Raw genomic sequence first — 25,972 nt, 5'->3', positions numbered from 1 at the left:
ATGGGTTCCTGAGGTCTCTTTTTAGCAGCGAAAGCTTCCTGAAATCTTCTGCCAGCAAAAATGGAGCTCGGGAGGGTCACCTGGAGCCCTCGCAAGCTCCATCTTCAGCTGCCATGGCTTCTTGCTAGTGAAAACGGAACTTGGGAGGGCCACAGGTTGCCCTTCTGAGCTCTGTTTTTGCTGTTTTTCTCTCTTTGCTGTTTCCAGGGAAGCCCTGTGGGCCAGATCTAAACATCTCATGGGCTGGATTCGGGCCCTGGGCCTTGAGTTTGATACCCCTGCTCTAGCAATATTGTTTTCTACTCAGCTTTTGGTAGATGCTTTTGTTCTTCTCCTATATGGATTAATCTTGCTTCTCCATATTTTTTAAAAATGAGCTTGTAAAAAATTTACACCAGGTATTTTACCTCTTTTACCTTTATCATAGATGTTCTGCTGGATGAAAGTATGTTTATTTTCAAAATAAGTATGATAAAATAAAATAGGCCTATCCATTATAGTTAAGTCAATCCTGTCTACACATATTTCTTCTCTTTTCTCTTCGATCTGATATCATACCATAACTGACTGCATGATCCATGTATTCATATATTCTGAAATCAATTGTCTTAGATGCTTGTGAGCCTAAAACAATAATCAGTTTGTGTGCTAGAGCAAAGCTGTGTTATAACAAATGTCTAAATCTGGTGGAGTGAAAAAAGGAAGCCTTAAACCTGCTATTCCTGACTTTCCTGAGTTCAGGCAATGCTTCCTGCTTTGGGGGTAGCAGCATGGTAATTTCTACTGCTACCATTTTGCCACTGCATCCCCCAAGCTTTAAATTTTAAAATGAAATCATTCCTGGTAAAAGAAATAAACTGCAAAAGTTGTTTAGGTCCTGGGAAAACAGTTGATAAATTTGTGAATGGAAATGCAGTGCTGTGAGCAGATCACAAGATGACAACTGTTTATTAGATTTATTTTTAAGAAAAATGTTTATATAAAAAAAGATTGAAACAAATTGAAAATGACAATAAATCAACAAGATTACATATCAAATACCTTCATATCCATATTCACAAAGAAAGAGGTCATTTGACTGATTAGAGAAAGAACATGGGACAACAAAACTTGACTTAAGCACAGTTCAGCAAATTACTACCCCCCCCAATTAAACTATTGCAGGTTCTAGTTAAATAGTTTACTTTGTCCAGATCCTTTCAACAGCACAGTCAAAGCTAAGTTCTTAATTTCCAGAAGTCTTCTCTTTTCTGAAAGAAAAGGAAGTTAGATTACAGAATATTGGGAATACTGTGTACAGTGCTATAATCCTAGATTTACAGGCAAATGGAGCTTGAAATTTTATTTGTAAGTCATTGTTGTAATTTAAGGCACTAGGTGACATGATGTAATTTTACAACCATTTTTACAGTGCTCTAAAACAGATCACCCAAGTTGCAAAGCAAATCACATGGTCATTAGGCAAATCAGAGACACGGCAAAAACACCAGAAACTGACAAAAAATTGCAAATTGGCAACATATCACCTGTGTAAATGTGCACAGGTTGTCAAATGCTCAAAATGTCATCACATGACTTGAGAGGAGGGGAAACAGTTATATGAGGACAGTCAGAAGTAGCTTTTTAAAAGTCTGTCTTAACTGAGTGACCATTAAACAATTATTTGAAGGTCAAGGTCTACAAGTACATTAAGCCAGAGCTTCCTTGAAAGCTTTGGTCCTATTTCTTTGTATTGACTCAAGGAAAGTTTCCTACCCACTTAGCATCTATTAGATAAATATTGCTCTGTATATTTTCTTTAATTTTTAGAAATTTAAGTTGTCCAGAATCACTTTTATTTGCTGAATAAATAAAAATGTGCATGCCAAACTCAGGCCAGAGTATTCCATTACAAATCTATTCCTTCAGAAATTGTACTAGCTAAAGCACAGGTGTCAAAGTCGATGGTGTCACATGGCATATTGCAATGTTTTTTGCCTTTGCAGGAAACTCTTTCAGCAACCTTTTTGGGGAAAGTTCTATTTTTTTACTGGAAAAAATAGGTCCACCAGCAAAAAAGCCACTGGCCTATGAAAATACATGTGTTTGTTTGTTTGCTACAATTGTCTCTGTAACCTATACAGGACTCAAATAATTCTTGTAAATAAAATATTACACTAATAGCATGTGTGGTTTTAATTTTTTTAGTATTGTTGTGGTTAGCCGGCAGCAGGTGTGGATGACTGAGAGCGAGGACTCAGATGAGCGTCCAGGACCATTAGGTAGGTGGACTGCTGCCTTCAGAGATTGTGGGGGCTGGCAGCAGTGATGAGGAGGTTCCCAAGGAGCCTGTGCCATGTGCGCATGCACACAGGATTACTCGTAGGAAAGAGCAGCTACAACAGCACAGGCGACTCGGGAGTAAGGCTGCAAGGTAATGGCCCCTCCTTCAAGAAGATAAAAGCCAGCTTTGAAATGAAAGTTCTTTGCAGAAGGTAAAAACATTTTGAAACTCCAGCCTTGTGGACATTCCTGAGTATCCTGAGTTTGTATTTGAAGATTCTTGTATTGCAAATTATTTCTTGTCTGTTATCTTTTGACAAGTCTCGCACAGTTTGGCAAGACTTGTGCTTATCACAGCTAATTATTTTGCAGAAGCATTACAAGGTTTCTGTTCCCTTTGGATTGTGTTTGATTTGTAGGAAAAGGGTGTGGATCAGAACAAGTATGTAGGTTCATTTATGTCTAGATTTTGAAGAATTGGGTAGAGCAGAAAATTGGCAAGTGGAAAGCATAAAAATAGTCATGTTTACTGGCACAGTGTCCAGATTTGCTACATCTGGTAGGTGTGCAACTGGTCTTTATGAGGTGTCCTACGATAATCTTTTAGGGTTGTTTGCATTGTAGGACTGGTAAGGTACGTATAAATTCAATTCTTGTGACAGGAGAATATTGCCATTATACTTTAATATTAAAGCCAGGATAAGCAAAAAGTGATGATTGATGTAAAGTAAGCTTATAGGCAGTAAAACTTTAATAAGTATTCATGTTGATAAATGTAATATATTTATTGGATGATTATACATATGGAAATATTTTTTCAATAATTACTAATTTGCTTTAAAATAATTATATAGAACTCTAGTAGAGAAGTAGAAGCATAGTGCTTCAGTGGCTTAAATGATGCTAGAGAAGTCTATGCTCGAGCCTTACCATCGTGTGACAGCTTCCATCACTTGCCTCAGCTCATGCCAACCTAGTAGTTCAAAAGCATGTAATTGCAAGTAGATAAACAGGTACCACTTTAGTGGGAAGGTGACAGCATTCCATGTTTCTCCATTTGCTCTGCGGAAACATCTTTGGAAGGTGCTAGCTCAATAGCTTAAAGAAATAGAGATAAACACCTCCCGCTAAAGTCAGCTATGACTAGCAGAGTAAAATTCATAGGGAACAAAGTTTGTATAGCAGTACTTTTGAATGTAAAAGAAATGTGCTGCAGTTATTAATGGAAGGAAATTTCAAATTTAAAAAGCCTCTTTCAAAAATTAAATCTGTTTTTTTATTTTTTTTTCTTCCATTTATTCCTGTCCAGTTCTCAGAAACTGCCTGGGCAACTATGCGGATGAGCACAAAATTATATTATTGACTTTGTTTAATATGGATTCATCATGATGCTCTTTAGTTTTTGTCACTATTTTCATTGTCAGATCTTTCTTCACAACTAAATTGATAATCTCACTTGCTTTCAATATATTCTGACTGATGTTCTTGTGATATAGCATGCATTTTCTATAGTGGAATACTATCTGCACAACTTAATTTTTGCAAAATTATTGGTACTGACAATGGTCTATTTAATATCTTGGCAGTTCCATGAAAAACACTGGAAAATGAAACTAACACTCTTTTTCCTGCTTCAATTTGGATTACTCTCTGCTATGTGCAAACTGAGCTTTTATCCTGAACATTTTTTCCATTATGTAGGGTATACATACATGTGAAACCACAAAAATATTTTTGTCCCTATAATATTTTAAACAACTTATTTTTTCTTCCAGCAATTTGATGAAAGCTAAGCAAAAAATATTAGAGAACATTTTAGCAGAGATATAGGCCTTCAGATATAACATGACTTAATTACAAGTGACCTTTTCCATAAGACAGATGTGAAATCTTAAAAATAGCAGTTTGTCATGTAATGTAGGGGAATTCTTCATGATCTCAGCTGTAGACATTGCAGATAGGTCTAGGAAGGAGGCAGTGGCAAACCACTTTGAAAAAAACTTTGCCAAGAAAACTGCAGGAACTTGTCCAGGCAATCTCTGAGAATTGAGTGGAAGGGAGAAGGAATATAATAGATGCTGCTCACCTCACAATCACTGATCGCATTTTCTCAGGTATTTGGAAAATAATCCTAAATACCTCATTTTATATAACATTATCTAGATATCTTGAGTCCCAAATACTATCACCCTTGACTATAACAACCTAATAAGTTGGCTGAGAATACAAAGATTTGGACTTCAACATAATAAAAAAAAATAGCCACAAATGCTATGGCAGTTAGTCTTTGGAATAAGTTTTGAAAATAGTCTATCTAAGCTATACAATTTGAGCCATCAGTGATGACTAAAGACAGGATAATTAACAATTATCTCTCATTTGCCATTTTTTTAGCAAGTCAAATTATCTTAAGATACTGATTGTAAGATACCATGCTTCATTTGAGATTAGCCTAACACACTATGACAATTTTAAACATATGGGTTCCATAATATTGTTCAAAGGTTCTTAGCCAGATGGTATTTCCTACAATGTACTGTACAATCTTCTATGGAATAAAATCCATCTTCTTTTATGGAATAAACTATTTATTCCATTTTGTAATCTTCCAGATAAAGACTCCCTTGAGCTGATTTCAGCTACTGATCATTATATGTTTTCTTGCAACTATACGGAAATGGTTTTAAACTGCATGGGGCTTTCCTTCCTTCCTTCCTTCCTTCCTTCCTTCCTTCCTTCCTTCCTTCCTTCCTTCCTTCCTTCCTTCCTTCCTCCCTTCCTTCCTTCTTCCCTCCCTCCCTCCCTCCCTCCCTCTTCCCTTTTCCCTTTTCTTCTTAGTAGCTTTGCTTCGAATTTTAAAACCAAACTATTCATAGGAGTTGGTAATAAAAAAACACCTACATAAACTTCTTTTCCACCACCACCACCTCTCTTTCAAAAACTATATTAATTGTTAAGATGTTAAACCTACATGTTTTTATAAGGAGGCACAGTGGTTTCATCTCTCTTTTTTTGCTAAGATATGTCTGCATCTTCTTGGAACAAAAGGTAGATTTAACAAGAGAAAGAGGTAAAAATAAGTTTGCATGAAGAATGTCTTTAAGGTAAAATAAATAATTAGAAATGAAAATGGCCACAGTCTCATACATACTTGATAATAAGGGCAAGCTGTTTGTACAGTGTCACATCCCTCTTGACTAGACTTTGGGTGGAAGGGCAAAAGGTGTGGAATGTCTCTGTCTGTTGTGGAAAAAAGGAAATGACTGTCTGTTCTCTTAAACTGTAGACTCAATATATCCAGCTGACAGTCTGGTTAACAAGCACTGAAGTACAAAGGCCACGAAGCTGAGAATAGTTAGGTCTTAATTTTAAAGCAACTTGGCACAAATCCCCCTTCTCCTTTTTTCCTCTCTGTTTTTCTTTTGAAAGAATAATTATGTGGTTTATAATTTGGCTACTTTTTAACCGGTAACTTTCTGCTTTATTTCAGAAGTGTGTTTTCAGAAAACATTGGCTCTGAACGAGTCCAGAAAGAAGTAAATCAAGTTGCTGCATAGTGAGTCATTGGCTCAGCTTGAAAGTGCTTTCATGACTTGACACTGGGCCCACATTTACCCTTCACTCCCTGCAACCAAGCAATCTGCAGCTGAGCGATGGGCCAAAAAATCTCAGGGAGTATAAAGTCTGTGGATGTTCGGGATCCCCCATATAGACCAGTTAAACGAGAATTGAGGGGGCCAGATTTCTGCAAGCCTGCACGATTGGATATGTTACTGGATATGCCCCCAGCCCACTTGGAGGTCCAATTCAAACATGCTTGGAACAACGAAGATCGATCCTTAAATATATTTGTGAAGGAAGATGACAGACTAACCTTTCATAGACACCCGGTTGCTCAAAGCACAGATTGCATCAGGGGAAAAATTGGCTATACAAGGGGACTCCATGTCTGGCAAATTCACTGGCCCACTAGGCAACGAGGAACACATGCAGTAGTTGGGGTTTCAACAGCAGAAGCCCCTTTGCATTCTGTAGGATATACATCATTGGTTGGTAGCAATAATGAATCATGGGGCTGGGACCTTGGACGGAACAAACTTTACCACAACTGCAAAAACCAGCCTGGAGTGACCTATCCTGTATTTTTGGAACCAGATGAGTCTTTTGTACTTCCAGACTCCTTATTGGTGGTTTTGGATATGGATGAAGGAACCCTTAGCTTCATCGTGGATGGACAGTATCTTGGAGTGGCCTTCAGGGGCTTAAAAGGGAAAAAACTGTATCCTATAGTCAGTGCGGTGTGGGGGCACTGTGAAATTACAATGAGATATGTCAACGGGCTTGATCGTAAGTGTTTCATTAACATTTTTATTCTTCTTTTCCGAATATGTAAAGATACTTGTGCTGTCCAGCCAGTGTATGGGAATTGGATAGTTAGGTAGCACTTGTGAGCTGTCCTCTTAAGGGAATGCATCATGGTAAATGTAGTTAAAGTATCCTGGGAAATGAAGTCCATATCACGTGACCACATCTGTAATCCTGATTGGTCACTAAATTGACCCTCGAGGGATTGGGGGAGGTTTTCCTCACTCTTGGCTGAACTCATGGACTCAGGGTAACTCTTCTACTTTTATCGCTACAAGATGAGGGAAAAAGGATAGAAGATAAATAATCTTTTTATCTACAAGACAGGTATGCAAAGGATTGGTCATTAAAGAAGAACTTCATCACAAATGTGAGTCATGAGGATACCTGATGAACCAATAAAAGTACTTTGTTATGGATGTTTTGTTGAGTTTATCTATCTGCATCTGCACAGCTTACAAATCCACTACTGTGCAGAATACAGAACAATACTTGTTACATTGCCAAGCTGACATTGTCTCCATGTTAAATGGACTGACAACGCAAAAGTACACCTGCTGTTCAATATCCATCTGTCAAAGTATCTCTAGGGCTCATCATTGTGTTGATAGCTGCAGCTTTGAGTGGCAGGAAAATATAAATTAGTTTTAAAAGGAATGCTTTTTTCTCTTTATTTTGTGTATGTGGGTGATCTGAGGACCCCAAATAGAATGAAGGCAGTTTTTAAAAAATGTTTCTTTAAAGAATTCTGCAGTATTAAATGTTGATTGTGAAAAACTAATACAAATTCCATTGGTATTCCAGAGTATATGGCTTTGCATAAATACACCTGTCTTTGGGATCCAAACTTAATAACTAGATTGAGTAATAGAGGAAGCTTTCGAGAAGCACTTCTAAATATATGCATAGAGATTGTCTTCCAGCTGTGGTTTTTCCTTACCATCTTTTTTTCTTTACAGCCACAAAAATGGTAGATGGGCTTTTGTGGGGGTGGGCTTTGTAAAAGCTAAGTGTCTGAAATATATTTTTACTGCCTTCAGTAAAACATTGCAGTTTTGTGCTTAAAGCTACAAACACTTAAACCTAGGTTTATATATTTATTCACCCAAACCTAGTTGGTGTATCCATATACCCAACATTCTCCTTGCATGCTTGTACTGGATCTCATTGGGTCAGCTCAATTGGGAGGCTCTATGAGGCTTCCTCATAGCAGCTGGACTTCAGAACTGCTTGTTGAGCTGAAAAAGCAGAGTTTTTCCATTTACATGATGTGACTCATGCTATTTTCTCCATTAGGCACAGTTCTTTCGTAATCTTAATTAGGAGCCTCTCAGTTGTATCATTGCATGTTAGTGTTTCTTTTTAATCACTCACAGCAAAGTAAAGTATTAGCAGTCTGCTGAACCATTAAAGGTCCATACAAAACCCAGAACCCACATAACCATCAAGGTTTGCAGCAATATAGTGATTAGTAGTGCTCTTTTTAAAAAACCCTTGAAGAAAAAGGTTTTACACAAATATGATGCAGTCATTGTGAGTGGCCTATGAGCAGTATGAGTATTCGCCAGTATGACTACTGTGTTTCTCCAACAATACAGCCTCCACCTATAGGAAGGAGCAGCATGTTTTATCGGCATAAAATCAAATTAAGCCCCTCCCCCCAAATTAAGACCTATATTAAACATGCGAAATGGGGAATGCTGGGGGGGGGCTTGTGGTTAGGAAGTACTTTTGTTGCATACCTGGATATGTTGCTGCCTGCGTTGACTTTGGTGTTGGTGGGGCACTTCATGTCAGGAGACCTTCCTCCACCGTTGCTTTCCCTTCTTCCTTGCTGCCGCGGCATTTAGAGCAATGCCGCGGCATTTGGCGCAGCCATGCACAGACAGCCAGGGCTCTTCCCTGCAACTGGAGCCCAGCGGAGACACTCGGCTTCAGGCACTCCTGTCGCCGCCTTCCCTTTGCCTTCAAAGGCAAAGCCAATTCTTTTAAAAACGACACCCTACTACCGGTACAACAAAGCCTCCCCTGCCCGAGAGGGCAGCCCAACCCCACGTGGGGAGGCTAATCTCCCAGGGCCGCAGCGCAGGATTGGCCCACCCCGGGAGAAGCACCAACCACCATCCCTGCCTGGCACTGGGCAGAGTGCAAAGAGCTTCACTTGGGACTCGCAGCGCAGCTGACAGGCGGGCCCTCCTCCCCAGCAGCGGAGCTCTCTCCAAGGCAGCGAGTGCTCCCTGCTGGACCCTCTGCTCATCCCATCAGGGCTGCACCAGAGCCGTGCGGGCTGGGCAGAGCCGGGAAAGCATGCTGCGGGTGTGCACCTGCCTGCCAAGCGAAAGAGCCAGGCCAACCGAAGCTTGGCTTCCTTCCCAAGTCCCTCCAGCCCGAACCTGAAGAGACCACCGGGAGAGGCCACCCAAGGCAGTGATAGCGCCCACCCATTTGTGGACAGGGAGGCAAGGCAATGGCCTGTGCTGCGTCCTCCTCTGAGCTGAGCCCCGCCAAGTCAGCACCTCTGCCTGACTCCCATTCTGCTGCAGCGTTTAGAGCTGCCAGCACATTTGGAGATGCATGGGGATGGGGATGGGCTGGGTGAGGGCTGGAAAGGATGGGCGGCTTCGGGCTCTCTCTGCCGGCCAGGGAAGTAGCGCTGCCATCACCTCGCCTCCCTCTCCGTGGACGGGTGGACACTATCACTGCCTCGGGCAGCCTCTCCTGGTGGCCCCTTCAGGTCCACGCTGGAGGGACTTGGGAAAGAAGCCAAGCTCAGGTCAGCCAAGCTCTTTGCTTGGCAAGCAGGTGCACCCCCGTGGCTCACTTTCCTGGCTCTGCCCAGCCTGCATGATTCTGGCGCGGCCCTGATGGGATGAGCAGAGGGTCCAGCAGGGAGGCACTCACTGCCTTGGGGAGAGCTCTGCTGCCGGGAAGGAGCACTGTCAGCTGCGCTGGGTGCCCCAGGTGAAGCTCTTCACGCTCTGCCCGGTGCCAGGCAGGGATGGCGGCTGGTTGCTTCTCCTGAGGTGGGCCGATCCTGCCCTGCAGCCCCAGGAGATTCACCTCCCCACGTGGAGTTGGGCTGCCCTCTCAGGCAGGGGAGTCTTTGTTGCAGTAGGGTGTCATTTTTAAAAGAATTGGCTTTACCTTCGAGGGTAAAGGGAAGGCAGTGACAGAAATGCCTGAAGCCAAGTGTCTCCACCGGGTGCCGGTTGCAGGGAGGAGCCCTGGCTGGCCACATGTGGCTGTGCCAAACGCCACGGCGTTGCTTTAAACTCCACGGCAGCAAGGGAGAAGGGAAAGCAATGGTGGCAGAAGGTCTCCCGATACGAAGTGCCACACCAACGCTGCGGTCAACATCCAAGCTGTCGCTGCCCAACCACCCGAGGATGCAAGGGGGGGAATTAAGTCAACCCTGAAAAGACGGCCTAGCCATTTTTCGGGGGTCAAAGAAAAAAAAAGGCCCGGCCTTATTTTGTGAGAAACACGGTAGGAGGCCATTGATTGTGAAAGATTTGTACAGAAACTGGCATGAGCCATTTGACATAAGTAGGGTCCCATCATTAGTTCAGATCATTGGCCATGAAAAAGCCATGTATAATCAGGCAAGTGCCAAATCTGTTGCAACTGAAGGAAAAAAAGGAAGAAAAAAGGGATCAGCAAATACAGATATGTGGGGAAAGAGGGAAGAAGCCCTGGAAGATTGACAACAATAGTATGCTCTCCCAATTCAAGGTCTCATTTGTCATTTTGGCACCTACTCTAGTAACAAAATATGCTTTGTTTTGATTTTAGAGAAAGTTTTCCCCCCATTTGTATAAAGTAGGAACTAAATACAATGTGTTCCTTTGTAGCTATTAAGTTTTCCAATGCCAAACATACATTTTTTTACATAATTTCTTTGTATGATTGAGAGTTACCATCCATTTTTACCACCATTCAGCTATTTGCTTAAATGCTGAAAGTTTTCAAAGTAATTAAATCAGTGTTTCTCAGAATTTCTACAGTATGCATGTTGCCTGGGGAATTCTCGAATTTGAAGTCCAGATATCTTAATGTTGCTGAAGTTGAGAAACACTGGATAAAACTTATAGGTTGGTCACTGCTGCCATGCCTTCTCTGTGTATACATATACAATAATAAGTTGTTGACTTATTATTGATTACTTAGTAATAGTTCAAAGTTAGAACAGATCCCCTCCCAAATCCAGATTAAAGTTCTGATAGTTAATTCCGTGCCCAATCAGATGATTGCATTCTGGGCACTCAGCAGCCAGCTCTCATTTATGGCCATTTGCACCATCCATGCAGTTATGTGATTATGATTTATGATGGGTTTTTTTGCTGGAAACTGACATGTACTTGCTGTTTTTGGGGAAAAAATAGACATTGCAAGCAATGCTTCACAACTGCCACATTTCTAAGTGACCATAGTTAAAAAAAAAACACGTTTCTTAATGACCATTGCAAAATTGGGTGAGTCACATGACAGCCTGCTTGATGACCTGCATGACTTATGAATATAATTCTAGGTTCAGTTATAGTTGTAAGTTAAGGATTACTTTTCATCTTCTAGATTTTGAATATTAATTTGTTAATAAAGAAACATTTATTTTAACTAGGGAAGACATAATTTTTTACAGGATATGCTTTGTTCTTTTATTTTAAATATACTGATTTTTATTTATGGATTTTTTGGAAGAACTTGAAGCAATTAGTTTAGTAAATAACCTGAACTTTATTTATTTATATATTTATTTGTTTTATATCACCAAATGACACTGGGAAGTGAACATAATATAGAAAAATAAGAGCAGTTACAATAGTACAGACATTAAAAATTAAAATACACAGTTGGTTTAATCTGGAACAGCAGTGTCATTAAGTTATCTAAGATCATAAAATGAAAAGATTTTTTCACAAGTTAAAAAGCTAAAACTTTACATTTTTAGCACTTCCATCTTTTATCTTTAGGAGTTTCAGGAGTTTAATTTTAGGCAGTACACAATTATTGTATTTTTACATGAAAAATGGTAATTTGTAGAGAGGGAAGAGCAAAAGTTATTGTAGATAATTGAAGTAAAATGGGAGAATATGTGTTTGAGAGCCGTCTTCGTCTTATGGTTAAGGCAACTGAATAGAAACCAGGCTCTGAGTTCAAGACCTTAGCCATGAAAGCCAGCTAACTTTAGGCCTCTCTCTCAGTCCAACTCACTTCACAGAATTGTTGTTGTGGGGAAAATAGGAGGAGGAAAGTGTGTTAAATGTGTTTGCTACCTTAAGTTATTTATAAAAATAATAAAGGTGGGCTGCAAATAAGTAAATGTTTTGACTTGAAAAATGGTTCTCATTTCACTGGGAACTGACAGAAGTTGACTGAATAAAAATGGAAATGACTCCAAGCAGTCTATGGAGATTGTCTGTTATCCAGGTCATAGTTGTTTCAAAGGTGCTTTTTCAAGAGGCAACTGGACTTCGTTTTTCTTTGAAGAAGTTTAGTTTTCCATCCAAGAAGCTTCTTCAGAGCTGAGAAGAGAAATGTCTTCAAAGAAAAACAAGAAAGTCAAGTTGCCTCTTGAAAAAGGGGACCGCAAGCAATGTTGCATTCAGTGATAAAAGAATACAATTAGTTTTAGAGGCAAAGCATGTTCCCAGCTCATTCATGCAAAACTTTTCACTCGTATGTGATGTAACAGCCAGATCTTTGTCTTGTGTTTTCTGCTTTATTTAGGAAAGGAAATCCTTAAAGCAAGAAAAAAAATTACATTTTAAAATTTCAGTCTTCCTTGGGCTTAATTGTAGTTATAAGCCGAGGACTATAAATAAAAAAAATCTACTTTGGAATGTATGGGGCACATAATATCTGTCTGCAATTCTTAAATAAATATTTATTTTTTAGATTTGCTTCCAGCTGCAATGGGCAGTTATATGATATCATTTGAATGATTTATTTTATCAAGTTACAGATGGAACTGTATGAGATATTTTGCATACCCCTAAATATCTTTTTGTCTTCAAAAATAAAACACTGCATATACATTTTAGAGATGATAGTGTCCGTGTTATGTGTTGGGTATGTGGATTACAAATAGTCCTTGATTTAGACCACAAATAAAGCCCCAAATTTCTGTGGTTAAGTGAGACACTTGTTAAGTGAGTTTTTCCCCATTTTACGAACTTTCTTTCCACAGTTGTTAAGTTGATAAATTAATGGCCTAGTTGTTCAGTGAATCTGGCTTCCGATTGACTTTGCTTGCAAAAGGAGATGACATGACCCTGGGACATAGCAAAGGTCATAAGTATGAACCAGTTGCCAAGCATTGAATTTTGATCAAATAATCATGGGGATACTGCAAATGTTGCAATTGTGAAAAATGGTTATAAGTTACTTGTTCAGTGCTAGTTTAACTTTGAACAGTCACTAAATGAACTGTTGTAGTCAAAGACTACCTGTATTTAGAATATTGAGAATGTGGCTATCGTGAAGTACACTGCTCAAAAACATAAAGGGAACACTTAAACAATACAATATAACTCCAAGTCAGTCACCCTTCTGTGAAATCAAACTGTCCATTTAGGGAGCAACACTGATTGACAATCAATTTCACATGCTGTTGTGCAAATGGAATAGACAACAGGTGGAAAGCATAGGCAGTTAGCAAGACATCCCCAATAAAGGAGTGGTTCTGCAGGTGGTGACAACAGACCACTTCGCAGTTCCTATGCTTTCTGGCTGATGGTTTGGTCACTTTTGAATGCTGGTGGTGCTTTCACTCTAGTGGTAGCATGAGACGGAGTCTACAACCTACACAAGTGGCTCAGGTAATGCAGCTCATCCAGGATGACACATCAATGCGAGCTGTGGCAAGAAGGTTTGCTGTGACTGTCAGTGTAGTGTCCAGAACATGGAGGCACTACCAGGAGATAGGCCAGTACATCAGGAGACATGGAGGTAGGAGGACAACAACCCGGTATCAGGACTGCTACCTCTGCCTTTGTGCAAGGAGGGACAGGAGGAGCACTGCCAGAGCCCTGCAAAATAACCTCCAGCGGGCCACAAATGTGCATGTGGCTGCTCAAATGGTCAGAAACAGACTCCATGAGGGTGGTATGAGGGCCCAACATCTACAGGTGGGGTCGTTCTTATAGCCCAACACCATGCAGGATGTTTGGCATTTGCCAGAGAACACCAAGATTGGAAAATTTGCCACTGGCACCCTGTGCTCTTCACAGATGAAAGCAGGTTCACACTGAGCACATGTGACAGACGTGACAGGGTCTGGAGATGCCGTAGAGAACATTCTGCTGTCTGCAACATCCTCCAGCATGACCGATTTGGCAGTGGGTCAGTAATGGTGTGGGGTGGCATTTCTTTAGGGGGCCACACAGCCCTCCATGTGCTCGCCAGAGGTAGCCTGACTGCCATTAGGTACCGAGATGAGATCCTCAGACCCCTTGTGAGACTATATGCTGGTGCGGTTGGCCCTGGGTTCCTCCTAATGCATGACAATGCTAGACCTCATGTGGCTGGAGTGTGTCAGCAGTTCCTGCAAGATAAAGGCATTGATGCTATGGACTGGCCCGCCCATTCCCCAGACCTGAATCCAATTGAGCACATCTGGGACATCATGTCTCGCTCCATCCACCAATGCCACGTTGCACCACCGACTGTCCAGGAGTTGGGGGATGCTTTAGTCCAGGTGTGGGAGGAGATCCCTCAGGAAACCATCCGCCACCTCATCAGGAGCATGCCCAGGCATTGTAGGGAGGTCATACAGGCCACACACACTACTGAGCCTCATTTTGACTTGTTTTAAGGGCATTACATCAAAGTTGGATCAGCCTGTAGTGTTTTTTTTTCACTTTAATTTTGAGTGTAACTCCAAATCCAGACCTCCATGGGTTGCTAAATTTGATTTCCATTGATAATTTTTGTGTGATTTTGTTGTCAGTACATTCAACTATGTAATGAACGAAGTATTTAATAAGAATATTTCATTCATTCAGATCTAGGATGTCTTATTTTTGTGTTCCCTTTATTTTTTTGAGCAGTGTAGATGTCTAGTGAAGGTAGAAGGACAGCAACTAGGACTGCTGCAACTGCCATCATAAGTCATAGGAGGTCATATGATGATGTGCTTTATGATCATGTTGCTTAGTAACAGAGTTCCCAATCCAGTTACCATAGTTAAGTGAGGACTGTCTGTAATTCTCTTTGATTTGTATAATTCATATTGAATATATTATTTGAATATATTATATGGCATGTCATGCATGGACAAGAAATATATATTAACATTTCACCTAGATTAATAAAACATGCTAACATATAAATGTTAAAAAGATCTATTTCAAAAATCCATATTACCTCATTTTAGTGTCAGCATGAAGTGTGGTTTAACTGAAAGAAAAACTAATGCATGATGTAATGCTTTTTATTAGTCCCCCCCTCCCCCCCAAAATGTATGGTCCTCTCAGAAAAAAAATAGTCATTTAAAAGCAAAATAACATTTCAGTGTAAGACAGAAATAATCATCTTTGTAATTTGCTGATGACCATACTGACCTTTGAATGCCTATTAAGTCCCAATTAGTTGCTGAAAAATGCAAATGCAGATTGTGATAATCTGCTTTCAGTTGCTCAGACAGCCTACCAAATTAATGGATAAAAATCATTGTCTTCATAGACAGAAAATTAGTAGCACATTTACATGTTTGCAGCAGCTTGTCAGAGCATCCTCTGTAAATTCTTTATTGGAAGGCTGCATCCTTATTGCTCTTATGTTTCAAACTAATTTTGCTCTTGACTGCTATATTTAGTTATTAGACATGTTTACTTCAGTGGGAAGAGAAAGTTAAATGTGAGGGAGATCTGTAACATGAAGGATGCTTCTCTAACATTTGGTTATTTACAGCTATGTATAAATTGTTGATTAATTGTTGACTAATGAAACTTGTAGTAATGATGGTATGGAATACATTTTCCAGTTTTATTACTGTATCTGTATTACTGTATCTCCATTAGGTAGAGGTATCTGACTAACCTTGTCAGTTAAGTTTAGTCATCCTGGATAGTACTTGAATGATCTTTCAAGAAACTTCAAAATAATTGACTGAACTGGAAAGTCAAAACAGTATCAAGGATGAAGACAACTTCATTTCTGTGCAGTTAACAAGAAAATTATATTGATATGTCAATGAAGTGCACCAGGAACTGAACTTGATTTGGGGACAAATTTATTTTTTGTACTATTATTGTGCTTTAAATTTTATGACAAAAAGTTTAGCTTAAGTAAAACTTACTCTTATCATTAAGTCACCAGGAAGTTAGATTCAGGTCTTTGTTTAGGTTGTTTTTATTGGCACCTGAAATCTATTGATAACACTAGGTACAGAAGATATATATACAAGGCATTTACCTGCACCCAAGTATGTGTCATAAACAAATAACCAGGAACATTCACTGAGTTTAAAGCACAGAAGAGTTTACTATTACTGTCTCTAATATAAGAATCTAGTCAACCAATGGTCAAAGCTACATTGCTAATAGACAAAGGTCAACAGAATTCATGGGGGGAGGGGGGTGCTGGACTTACTAGATCTTTTGTGACAATGCAATGTCACTAAGCTCTTGACACATTTAACCTCGCCTTCCAACTCAGCCTCTTCTCATATAGTATGTTTAAAAACAGTATGGGAACAAAGGCAGATAAGTCACCCTTAAATTACAGTATCCTTGTAAATCTGGCTAGACTTAAGACTTAGAATACTTCATTGTCACTTTAAATGTACACTAATAGGTTACCTTCCCTCTTCTTATGATGTCACTAAAATCACTTACATAGTTCTTCTGATTATCAGGGCTGTTGACCTGTTAAGTGTACTTGCTTGAATGAGCATGTAGAATCACTTTTGTATGTTCAGTTCAAATATGCAAAAATTAAAGCAGCCATGTGTGCAGATACATTAAGCATGGAGCTTATGACAGATTTCCTTAACCATGGTTAATTGAATAATGACAATTAGCTAAGCCATCAAAAACAATTGGCAGGTTTAGTTGGAAGCAGATAAAATAATTATGGTAATATTTATTAAATCAGTCACTAAGCTTTCCACGATTAAGCTTTTATTCTTGTATAATATTAGGAGAAGTCAGTGGTATGGTTTCAGAAACAAAACCAAGTTAATCCTGAAGAAAGAAATGTATGGGTTTTTTGGGACTTTGGTAGTATCATAATTGATATTCCATATCTCCCCATCCTACTTAATAGTATTAACATTATCCCAAAAATATCTTAGGAAAACAAATCTTATTAATTGATTTTAGTTGTATTCTGGTAAGCAAAATCCATGGTTTCTTCGTATTTTTTATTTTTGTCTTTGTATGTTTTTACTGTCTGCATGCTTTATAAAATCAGCATGTGGCTAATAATTAGAAGGAACATTAAGGTTCAATCTCTAGACATACCAAATAGTACTGATCTCCCAGATCATTCTTGAAATAGCCTTTGTGATAATTAATTTGAGTAAAAGCAATATTAGACTTTCAAAAATGTTTTATATTGTTGTTTGCTCTCACTTTGCCAGTTTAATTTATATGCTTGTATACATGTAATCAACAAATGAATTGTACCTTAACATTAAGTACATATTCATATGCTTTCTTTTGTATACATACCTAAGTGTTTAGAGTTGTGTAATGCAATTTCAGTCTAGGACATTTCAGCATAAGAAACAGCAGGACTGGACCCAATTGCAGATCACAGTTGTAAAGATTAGATTCATACATGGGAAGAAGAAAGGACTCACAATTTCAGTTTTTTAGGTGTGATTTGCATTTTTTGTTCATTATATGTGATAGGCAGTTTTGCTAAGACAACATTGCAAACATTACTTACAAATGAAATCTGACTAAACTAATTGGATATTGAAATTTCCTATTAAGGGAGAAGTGTCATTAAAAAAATTTTCTGCAAATATGTTTTTCTGTTCTCTGGCTTCCTGAACCACGGATATTTCTGAAAGATAAAATACTCTATATTTATCAGGAATATATGTATATAATAACTACCATGTCCTGTAATACATTTTTATACACTTATAAAAGTGTATACACTTATTCACTTGTGTTTTTTTCAATTCATGTTATATTTTTTCACATTCCCGGTTAAGAATTCTGCAAAAAAGGAAATCAGTTGTTCTCCCCATCAATAAAACTCCATTCAGCACACTCAAATGTTTACTGAAAAAAATGTACAGAGCGGAATGCAATATATTGGGAAAATGCTTTTATAGCTTTTGTAAACTTGTAATTGGGTAGGGAAAAATGTATTCCATCAGTTCCCCCTAGCCTGTAGCTTAGAAATATTTTCCATGTACTCTTCTTAAAGCTAATAAATGTATTTAATTATAGTTTATTGCCTTACAATTCAGGGGATTCTGTAGGTACATGTTATTTCCCTTTATTAGAGAAATATTTATTCAAATTGATATTTTGAGAATACCTTTTCAAAAATATTTTTGAAATGGCAAACAAGTTGAAGAGGGTATTTGGATTACATTCAAATGAACCAGTAAGCATAGAGATCCTTTAATAACTGATTTTCAAACTGAATGGTACATCATTTTGGAAGAACCATATGCCTTGTTTCAAGCCTGATGTCAAACACAGTTGGCTGTGTTACATCAGAAGAAAATTCAAAACAGCTGGAAAATTGCCTTCAAACAAGGACTTTTTTTTACTTTGTAATCAAAACACTTTAAACACTCACTTTCAATCTTGAACAGCTGATTTCAGAATTGCTTCCTATAAACTCAAAATGTTCACTACTAAGAACAACCAACTTTATTTCTACACTAGAATGAAATAGTTGTGTTCCAACCTCAGAATAAAACTTTCAAGAAACATTATTTTTGTTTCAGACTCAAAATCTTTAAAAGGCAATTTAAAGTTCTAAACATGTAGTGCATTCCTAATTAATACTTTGTATTTTATTGGTGAATATGAAGAAAGATAATGATAAAAAAGAAAAGATAATAGACTACTTTAAAATTCTTGAATGAATTGTAATCTGTTAAGTACTGTTGCAAGTGACTCTAGGATCAACATTCTACACATACATTTGTCACAAATTATGCTGTACCTCTTTGAAAGTGACAACATAATGCCTGGTTTCCTCTTATCAGTGAAAAAGACATACAATGAATTAAGTGACTCACTGATTCACCTAGACATTCTGCTGAACAGCAAGTAATACTGATGAGGGTAAAGAATAAGGAGCAAATATGAATATTGAAAAGAAGGATTGGAACACTAATATACTGTGAAAGAAAGGCCGCATTACCTGCATACCTTTCATGGAAACCTAACTATTGTACTCTCTTTTTTACAGATAGTTCTCAATTTACAACAGTTCATTTAGTGACCGTTCAAAGTTAAAACAGCACGGAAAAATGTGACTTATGACATTTTTCATAGTTATGATCTTTGCAGCATCCCCATTAACATGTGATCAAAATTCAGATGCTTGGCAACTGGCTTGTATTTATGAACATTGCTGTATCCCAAGGTCATGTGATCACCTTTTGTAACCTTCTGACAAGCAATGGGAAAGCCAGGTTCACTTAATCAAATGCAGTGATTCACTGAACTGTGGCAAGAAAAGTCATAAAATGAGGCAAAACTCACTTAAATGACTCACTTAACAACATAAATGTTGAACTCAATGGCGATCATAAGTCAAGGATTACCTGTATGTTTCTTTTGTCATAATACTGCAAGGATAAAATAATTTGGAAAATATATATAATAACTTTCATTTATTCAATTTCCTTTGTTTAAGCTTAAAATGATATATATTCCATCAGGCAGTTGTACCCTAGCCCTTTGCAATAATCCTCTTTCTGAAAATAAGGACACTTGGAAGAAATTAAGATTTGATTTACTTAAGAGCATTCAACATGCAGTCCCAGGCTTCAGATTTTTAGCTGCTTTTTGCTGATCTTTTGGGAAGAACCGGAACTACCTTTTGTTCGCTTCTGGTGCTTCTCATTCTTTGTCTTTTCAGCTTTCACACAACATGAATTGATCCACATGGACAAACTATGACATTTGATGAGTAATTAAAAAGGCAATCAGTTTTCAGCTCTAAATTAAAAATTGTGTAAGAGAAAAACTTTATTGAAAGTATAATTGACGATCTTTTCGACTTCCGGTGGCAGGACAGGGACGTCCAGAGGTGGAGAAGCCCAGCTGGGGCTTTCGAACACCTCTTCTCGCGTTGGAGGGATCCCCAGTGGATACACGAAACCCGTAGAGCTTCGTGTCAGAATAGAGGACCCCGGGTTGCTGTTTGGGGAAGGCAACTCCCCAGCAACGAAGGAAGAGCCTCTGAGACCAGCGATTGAGCCAGCTGCCAGCTAATGGCGGCTCAAAGTCCGGTCTGCCACTGAACTGATGAAGCAAAAAGTGACAGTCTGAAGGGTCTGAGCGGAAAAGGGCAGAAGGATTACAAAGCCGTGAGAGTGATCGGTCCGATTCTCCCTGTTTCATTGTGAGTAACAGGGGGAAGCTGGAGACAAGCGGCTAGAAAAGCAGTTTGAAAAGTGAATGGGGATAAACGCGTTTAGAGTGGCTCGACACTCAGAGTGAAAGTGTGGATTGGAGCGTTGCTGAGGAGAGAAAAAGGCGGTGGGAATTTAAGAAACTCGGAAGTGGATTGCCATCCAGGATCAGTGCTTGAGAACGCTGGAAGACTAGGAGAGGATTTTGGATTTTGGCTGTGAAGGAGGGCAGAGCGAGAGGTGGAGAGCCGGAAAACGTCGCACTGACTTTTATATGCAAGATCCTTTCCTCTTAGCATTATTGTCTACAAAAACTGATTTTTAAAGTGATTAATCTGAGGCGGATACCCAAAGTGACGGTGGATTGACGGTTGCTGGCAGAGGGGAGAAGAGGAGGGAAGAAGAAGGAGGAGACAGACGGAAGCCTGGCCAAGACTGATCGCTGATCAGCAATTAGTCAGCACTTCCTCCCCTGCTTCCTTGGTGCGCCCAGGAGGAGAGACTAAAAGACTAAACGCCAGCCCTAACTCAGACTTGTTTTTCTATGGAACTAATCCTACAGATACGTGCTTAGTGATTTCCTATAATTGGAAAGACCCTTTCCTCTGGCACTCTTTCTCTCTCTCCCTTTCTCTCTGGTCTTTCTTTTTTTTTTTTTTATAATAGTTAAAAATACAAGTATAAAGTATAAAGCCAAACTGCTTGTTACAGGTATTAGGGTTTACAGATTAGACTCTCTTGGATATATAAAAATCTTAAGGACTGTTAATAGGGTTGTCTCAGATAGAATGGAATCTTAAATATTTATATATACTATAGGACAAAAGTATATATAGAGTGAGAAATTCTAGAGTTGGTTGTATGCTTTAAACAAGTATGATTTACTAGGGTAAAATACAATTAACTCTGGTATTTGAATTTAATATAGAGAATAATACATAATACATAATATTTGATTTCATTCTATTGTATAGCACCTATTGTATAGTATTGTATAGTAACTGATAACACTCTATTGAATTGGAATTTAATTTGCCTGAATGATAGATTGGGCCAAAGAAAGAGAGCTAAAAGTATCTGGGGTGTAAGCATAGCAAATAGATTTGTAATCACACTTAAAGGGCTATTACATCGAATGGTGATTTGGGATAATATTCTTAACATTGTCCAATTGCAAAAACAAATATTAGCAGAGATGACTTCCACAACAACCACGGCCCTGAAAACAGGAAGGAAGAACAATCAGACCTTGTTGACAACTCTGGCATCTGCCTCCCCAACAACGCAGAAAACTATAGAAGAGACCTTGAAAGGAGAAAAACAACCGACTGTTACGAATGCCAACTTACAAGTGACATTATTATCCCTGCAAGAATCAATGCAAGAATCGATGTCTAGAATGCAGGAGATTATGATTAGGAATCATAATGAGACCAGAGCAGATATTAGCGAACTGAAGGAAGAAATGGGTAAATTAAAAGAGGAGATGAGAGCAGATATACAGAGAGTTGAAGATAGGGTTGGGACAATGCAATTGGTCATGGAAAGAACTGAATTAAAAATAAAAGAAATAGAGAACAGGACGGAACAAGTGGAGAGGAACCTAGAAAGGACTGAGGAAGATTTCAAAAATGTTAATAAAGAAATGGAAGATTCCTTGGTCCAACTTGAGATGGACAGAGCAGCTGCATACTTAAGGTTCCAAAATGTGGAGGAATCCAAAATGAAGAATTAGAACAATTAATGGCAGGTTTGTTGGCTGAACTAGTAGAAAAGAGAAAGATGAATTACTCAAGGAATTTGATGAAATCTATAGGGTGAATACCAGCTATGCAAGGCATCACAATTGCCCAAGGGAGATCCATATCCGTTTTTCAAGAAGATGCATGAGAGACCTAATATATAGAAAGGCCAGAGATGAGAGAATATTATATAAGGGCAAAGAGATTATAATTCTTAAGCAGATTCCAAGTAAAGTGAGGGCCATGAGGCAAGAATATAAATTTTTAGCTAATTACTTAAATAAAAACGAAATCTCATTTAAATGGCTAATCCCAGAAGGGATGCTAATATCGTGGAAGGGAAGAAAAATTAAAATAGACTCAATTGAACAAGCACAAAACTTCCTAGAACAGCTAACAACCACGGAGGATCAACTCACTAGGGAGAAAATCCAAAGAAATATGCAGGAGGATCGTGAACCGCCATAGGAACAAAGAAGAAGGATTTGTCCAAATTCAAGGGAAAGACAACTTACATCGAGAAAGAGAAGAAACAACTCCATATCAACCACAAGAAGAGAGCCGTAGAGTTACGAGACAAAAAGCGAGGCAGACTTAAGTAAATGGACTGAAGGAAAGAAAATTCTTTCCATTAATATAAACGGCCTAAATTCAAGAGCTAAAAGGAAAAGGACTCTAACCAAATTAATAAAACAAAATGTTGATATAATTTGCATACAAGAAACACACGTTAGGAAAAGTGAGGAGAAATTCCTAGAGTGTCCAAAACTGGGAAAATTATTTACAGCACTAGCAGATAAACACAAAAAGAAAGGCATCGCAATCTATGTGAGAGATGACTTAAAAGCGGAGTTAATCTGGGCGGACCCTGAAGGAAGAACGCTGGTAGTACAAATCTCGATTAATGGCATTACACTCTTACTGGTAGTAATCTATGCCCCAAATGATGATCAAGGTAAATTTTTAAACATCTCCATCAAAAATAACAGAATTCGAAAATGGTATTATTATTCTGATTGGCGATTTTAACTCTATTGCTGATTACTAAGGATCATAGTAATAGGAGTAAGAACAAAAAAGGGAATAGAGAATTTTCTAAGCCATGTAAGGATATGTTGAATGAAATGAATTTGGTAGATATCTGGAGAAAATTAAATCCCAAAAAGAACAGTTTACTTATTATTCTAACCAGCACAAAATTTGGACAAGAATAGATATGGCTTGGATAAGCGGTGAATTGATTAATGAAATCAAAGATAGCGAAATCTTACCAAATGACTGGGCTGACCACAATCCAATTCAAATAACCTGGAGAGGTAGAGGAAAACCAAAGAAAAGATGGACTTTTAACACTCATTTAACAAAAGAAGAAGAATATATTAATAAACTGAAAGAAGAACTGAACTTCTTCTTAAAGGAAAATAATAATGATCTAACTCGAAACAAAATATATGGGACACATTTAAGGCATTTATAAGAGGAATAACAATCTCTTACAATGCTATGAGAAATAAAAGAAAGTATGCCCAACAAAGTAATCTACAACAAGAAATTAAAGATTTAGAAATCCAATTACAAAAGAACCCCAAAAACCAAAGAATACAGAACCAGTTAATAACAACTAAACACAAATTAAATTTACTGGAACAAGAAAAATTGGAGATTAGTCTGAAAATGACTAAACAAATCTACTTTGAGCATGCAAACAAACCAGGGAGATGGTTAGCCCACAAACTTAAGAAAAGCGAAAGAAAAAGATTGATACACCAATTAATGGATGAGGGGGCAATATGCAGGAGGAGATAGAGAAGAAAAAGAGATTACTTTTAATTACTTGAGAAATTATACAAAAAGAAGAAGTCTCTGAGGATAAAATAATGAAATACCTGGAGGAAGCGAATGATAAAGCAATTGGAGAGGAAGAGATAGAATTATTAAATCAAAAATAACATGGTCCGAACTGAAGTCAGCAATAGAGAAGCAAAGTAACAATAAAGCACCTGGACCGGATGGGATACGGTAGAACTTTACAAAATTATCATAGAACAAATTGGACCACTGATGCTGGATGTTTTTAATGAGGTACTCTTAGCAGCCAAGATGCCGGACTCGTGGAGGGAGCCTTAATTTCGCTGATCCCGAAGGAGGACCTAGACCACAGACTTATTAATAATTATAGACCAATTTCGCTCCTGAATGCAGATTACAAATTATTCTCTTCTATAATAGCTAATAGATTAAAACAGGTTTTAAACACTTATATCCATGAAGATCAAAATGGATTTCTCCCATTTCGACAAATTAAGAATAATTTAAGAACAGTGATAGACATTTCAGAATACTATGAAGCCCACCCGGAAAAACAATTTGCATTTATGTTCTTGGATGCTGAAAAAGCATTCGACAATTTAAATTGGCATTTCTTAATTCAAAAAATATATAATATGAATCTTGGCACCAGATTTGAAAATGTCATCACAACAGTTTACCACACTCAACAGGCAAACATTCTAATAAATGGGGAACAAACTGGCCCGATAAAAATAGAAAAGGGGTAAGACAGGGTTGCCCTCTCTCCCTCTGCTTTTCATATTCGCCCTAGAATCTCTTCTGACGTACATTAGGCAAAATTTGAGAATTAGAGGTCTGAGGATCAAATCAGAAGAATATAAACTACAGGCTTTCGCTGATGATTTGGTTTTTTTCTGGAGGAGCCTATAGAAAAAGGACACAACTTATCAGAAGAACTAGAACGATTTGGAGAAGTCGGGATTTAAAATAAACAGGGGAAAAACAAAATTAATGACTAAAAATTTAACAGGAGACCAGAATAAAAAGCTAGAGACAACAATGGGAATACAGGTGACAAAAAAAATTAAATACTTAGGAATTTGGCTAACTCCACAAAGTAAATCGTTAAAAGAAAATAATTATGACAAACTTCTTCAACAATCTAAGAAAGACTTGGATTTCTGGAGCAAGTTACAACTTTCCTTATTGGGCAGGATTGCTTTGATTAAGATGAATATTCTGCCAAAATTTCTATATTTATTCCAGACAATTCCAATCAAACTAAATAAAATTTTTTTTATGGAACTAAACAAGATAACATTGAATTTCATTTGGCAGGGAAAAAGCTAGGATTAACGTAAAAGCCCTACAAGATTTGAAAAGCAGAGGAGGGTTAGCCTTGCCAAACTGGGAAATATACCATACGGCAGCCACCTTACTATGGATAAAGGATTGGGTAAACCTAACCAACAAAAGAACACTAGTATTAGAAGGCCACGATATGCAGAAAGGATGGCATGCCTTTCTGTGGGAATCAGGAAACCCAGGCAATCATATTTCCATAGGCATCTTATTAGGGACGCTTTATTAACTAATTGGAAAAAAGTACGTAAAAAACTTTATCTAAAAATACCGATTTGGCTGTCTCCAATGGAAGCGATAGTACACCCTAATAATTTGGATATAACCAAAATGATTAAGTATGAAAATTTATTAGACCTACAAGGAAAGTTAGAAACACGACAAGAATTACAAGAACGAGGATTTATAATTGATCAGTGGGTGTACCTTCAAATTCATAGTAAATACAAACAAGACATTAAAGAATTTGGAATCTACAATAAATTACAGACTCTAGACAAAATTCTATTAGGACCAAGTAAAAAAATATATCTAAATTTTACAAATATTTATTAGAAACAGAACTGGAACAAGAAATTGTCAAGGGAAATATGATTGCGTGGAGCAGAAATGTGGGTCGGAGCATTACCCTAGCAGAATGGGAAAAGGTCTGGAACAGGAACATTAAGATCACGAAATCAGCAGCTTATAAAGAAAACTTATATAAAATGTTTTATAGATGGCACCTGCCTCCTTCGAGATTGGCCAAGATGCACCCCAACACGAACCCCAAGTGTTGGAAATGTCAAAACATAGAAGGTACCTTCTTCCACATGTGGTGGTCATGCAAGGAAACCCAGAAGTATTGGCAAAAATTAGGCACTGGCTAGAGGAAATAACCATGGAACAGATT

General features: G+C 38.2%; 1 protein-coding gene across 7 annotated transcripts in view; it reads left to right on the top strand.

Moving 5' to 3' along the window:
• SPSB4 (splA/ryanodine receptor domain and SOCS box containing 4) overlaps positions 1-25,972 on the top strand; it is a 191,212-nt gene that overhangs the window by 137,283 nt on the left and 27,957 nt on the right. For 5 of the 7 annotated variants that reach the window (XM_087933194.1, XM_087933191.1, XM_026701122.2 and 2 more), the window contains one exon: positions 5,753-6,609. In XM_087933194.1, coding sequence (XP_087789320.1) covers positions 5,916-6,609 — 694 coding nt within the window. In that variant the 5' untranslated portion in view covers positions 5,753-5,915. Of the gene's footprint in view, positions 1-2,187; positions 2,262-5,752; positions 6,610-25,972 lie in introns of all 7 variants that reach the window. The other 2 variants (XM_087933190.1, XM_087933193.1) reach the window with 1 other exon arrangement.

This window comes from Pseudonaja textilis, chromosome 4, assembly GCF_049901715.1.
Source record: "Pseudonaja textilis isolate UNSWEBS1 chromosome 4, rPseTex1.2, whole genome shotgun sequence".
NCBI lineage: Eukaryota > Metazoa > Chordata > Lepidosauria > Squamata > Elapidae > Pseudonaja > Pseudonaja textilis.
This window is presented reverse-complemented; position numbering and strand designations above follow the sequence as displayed.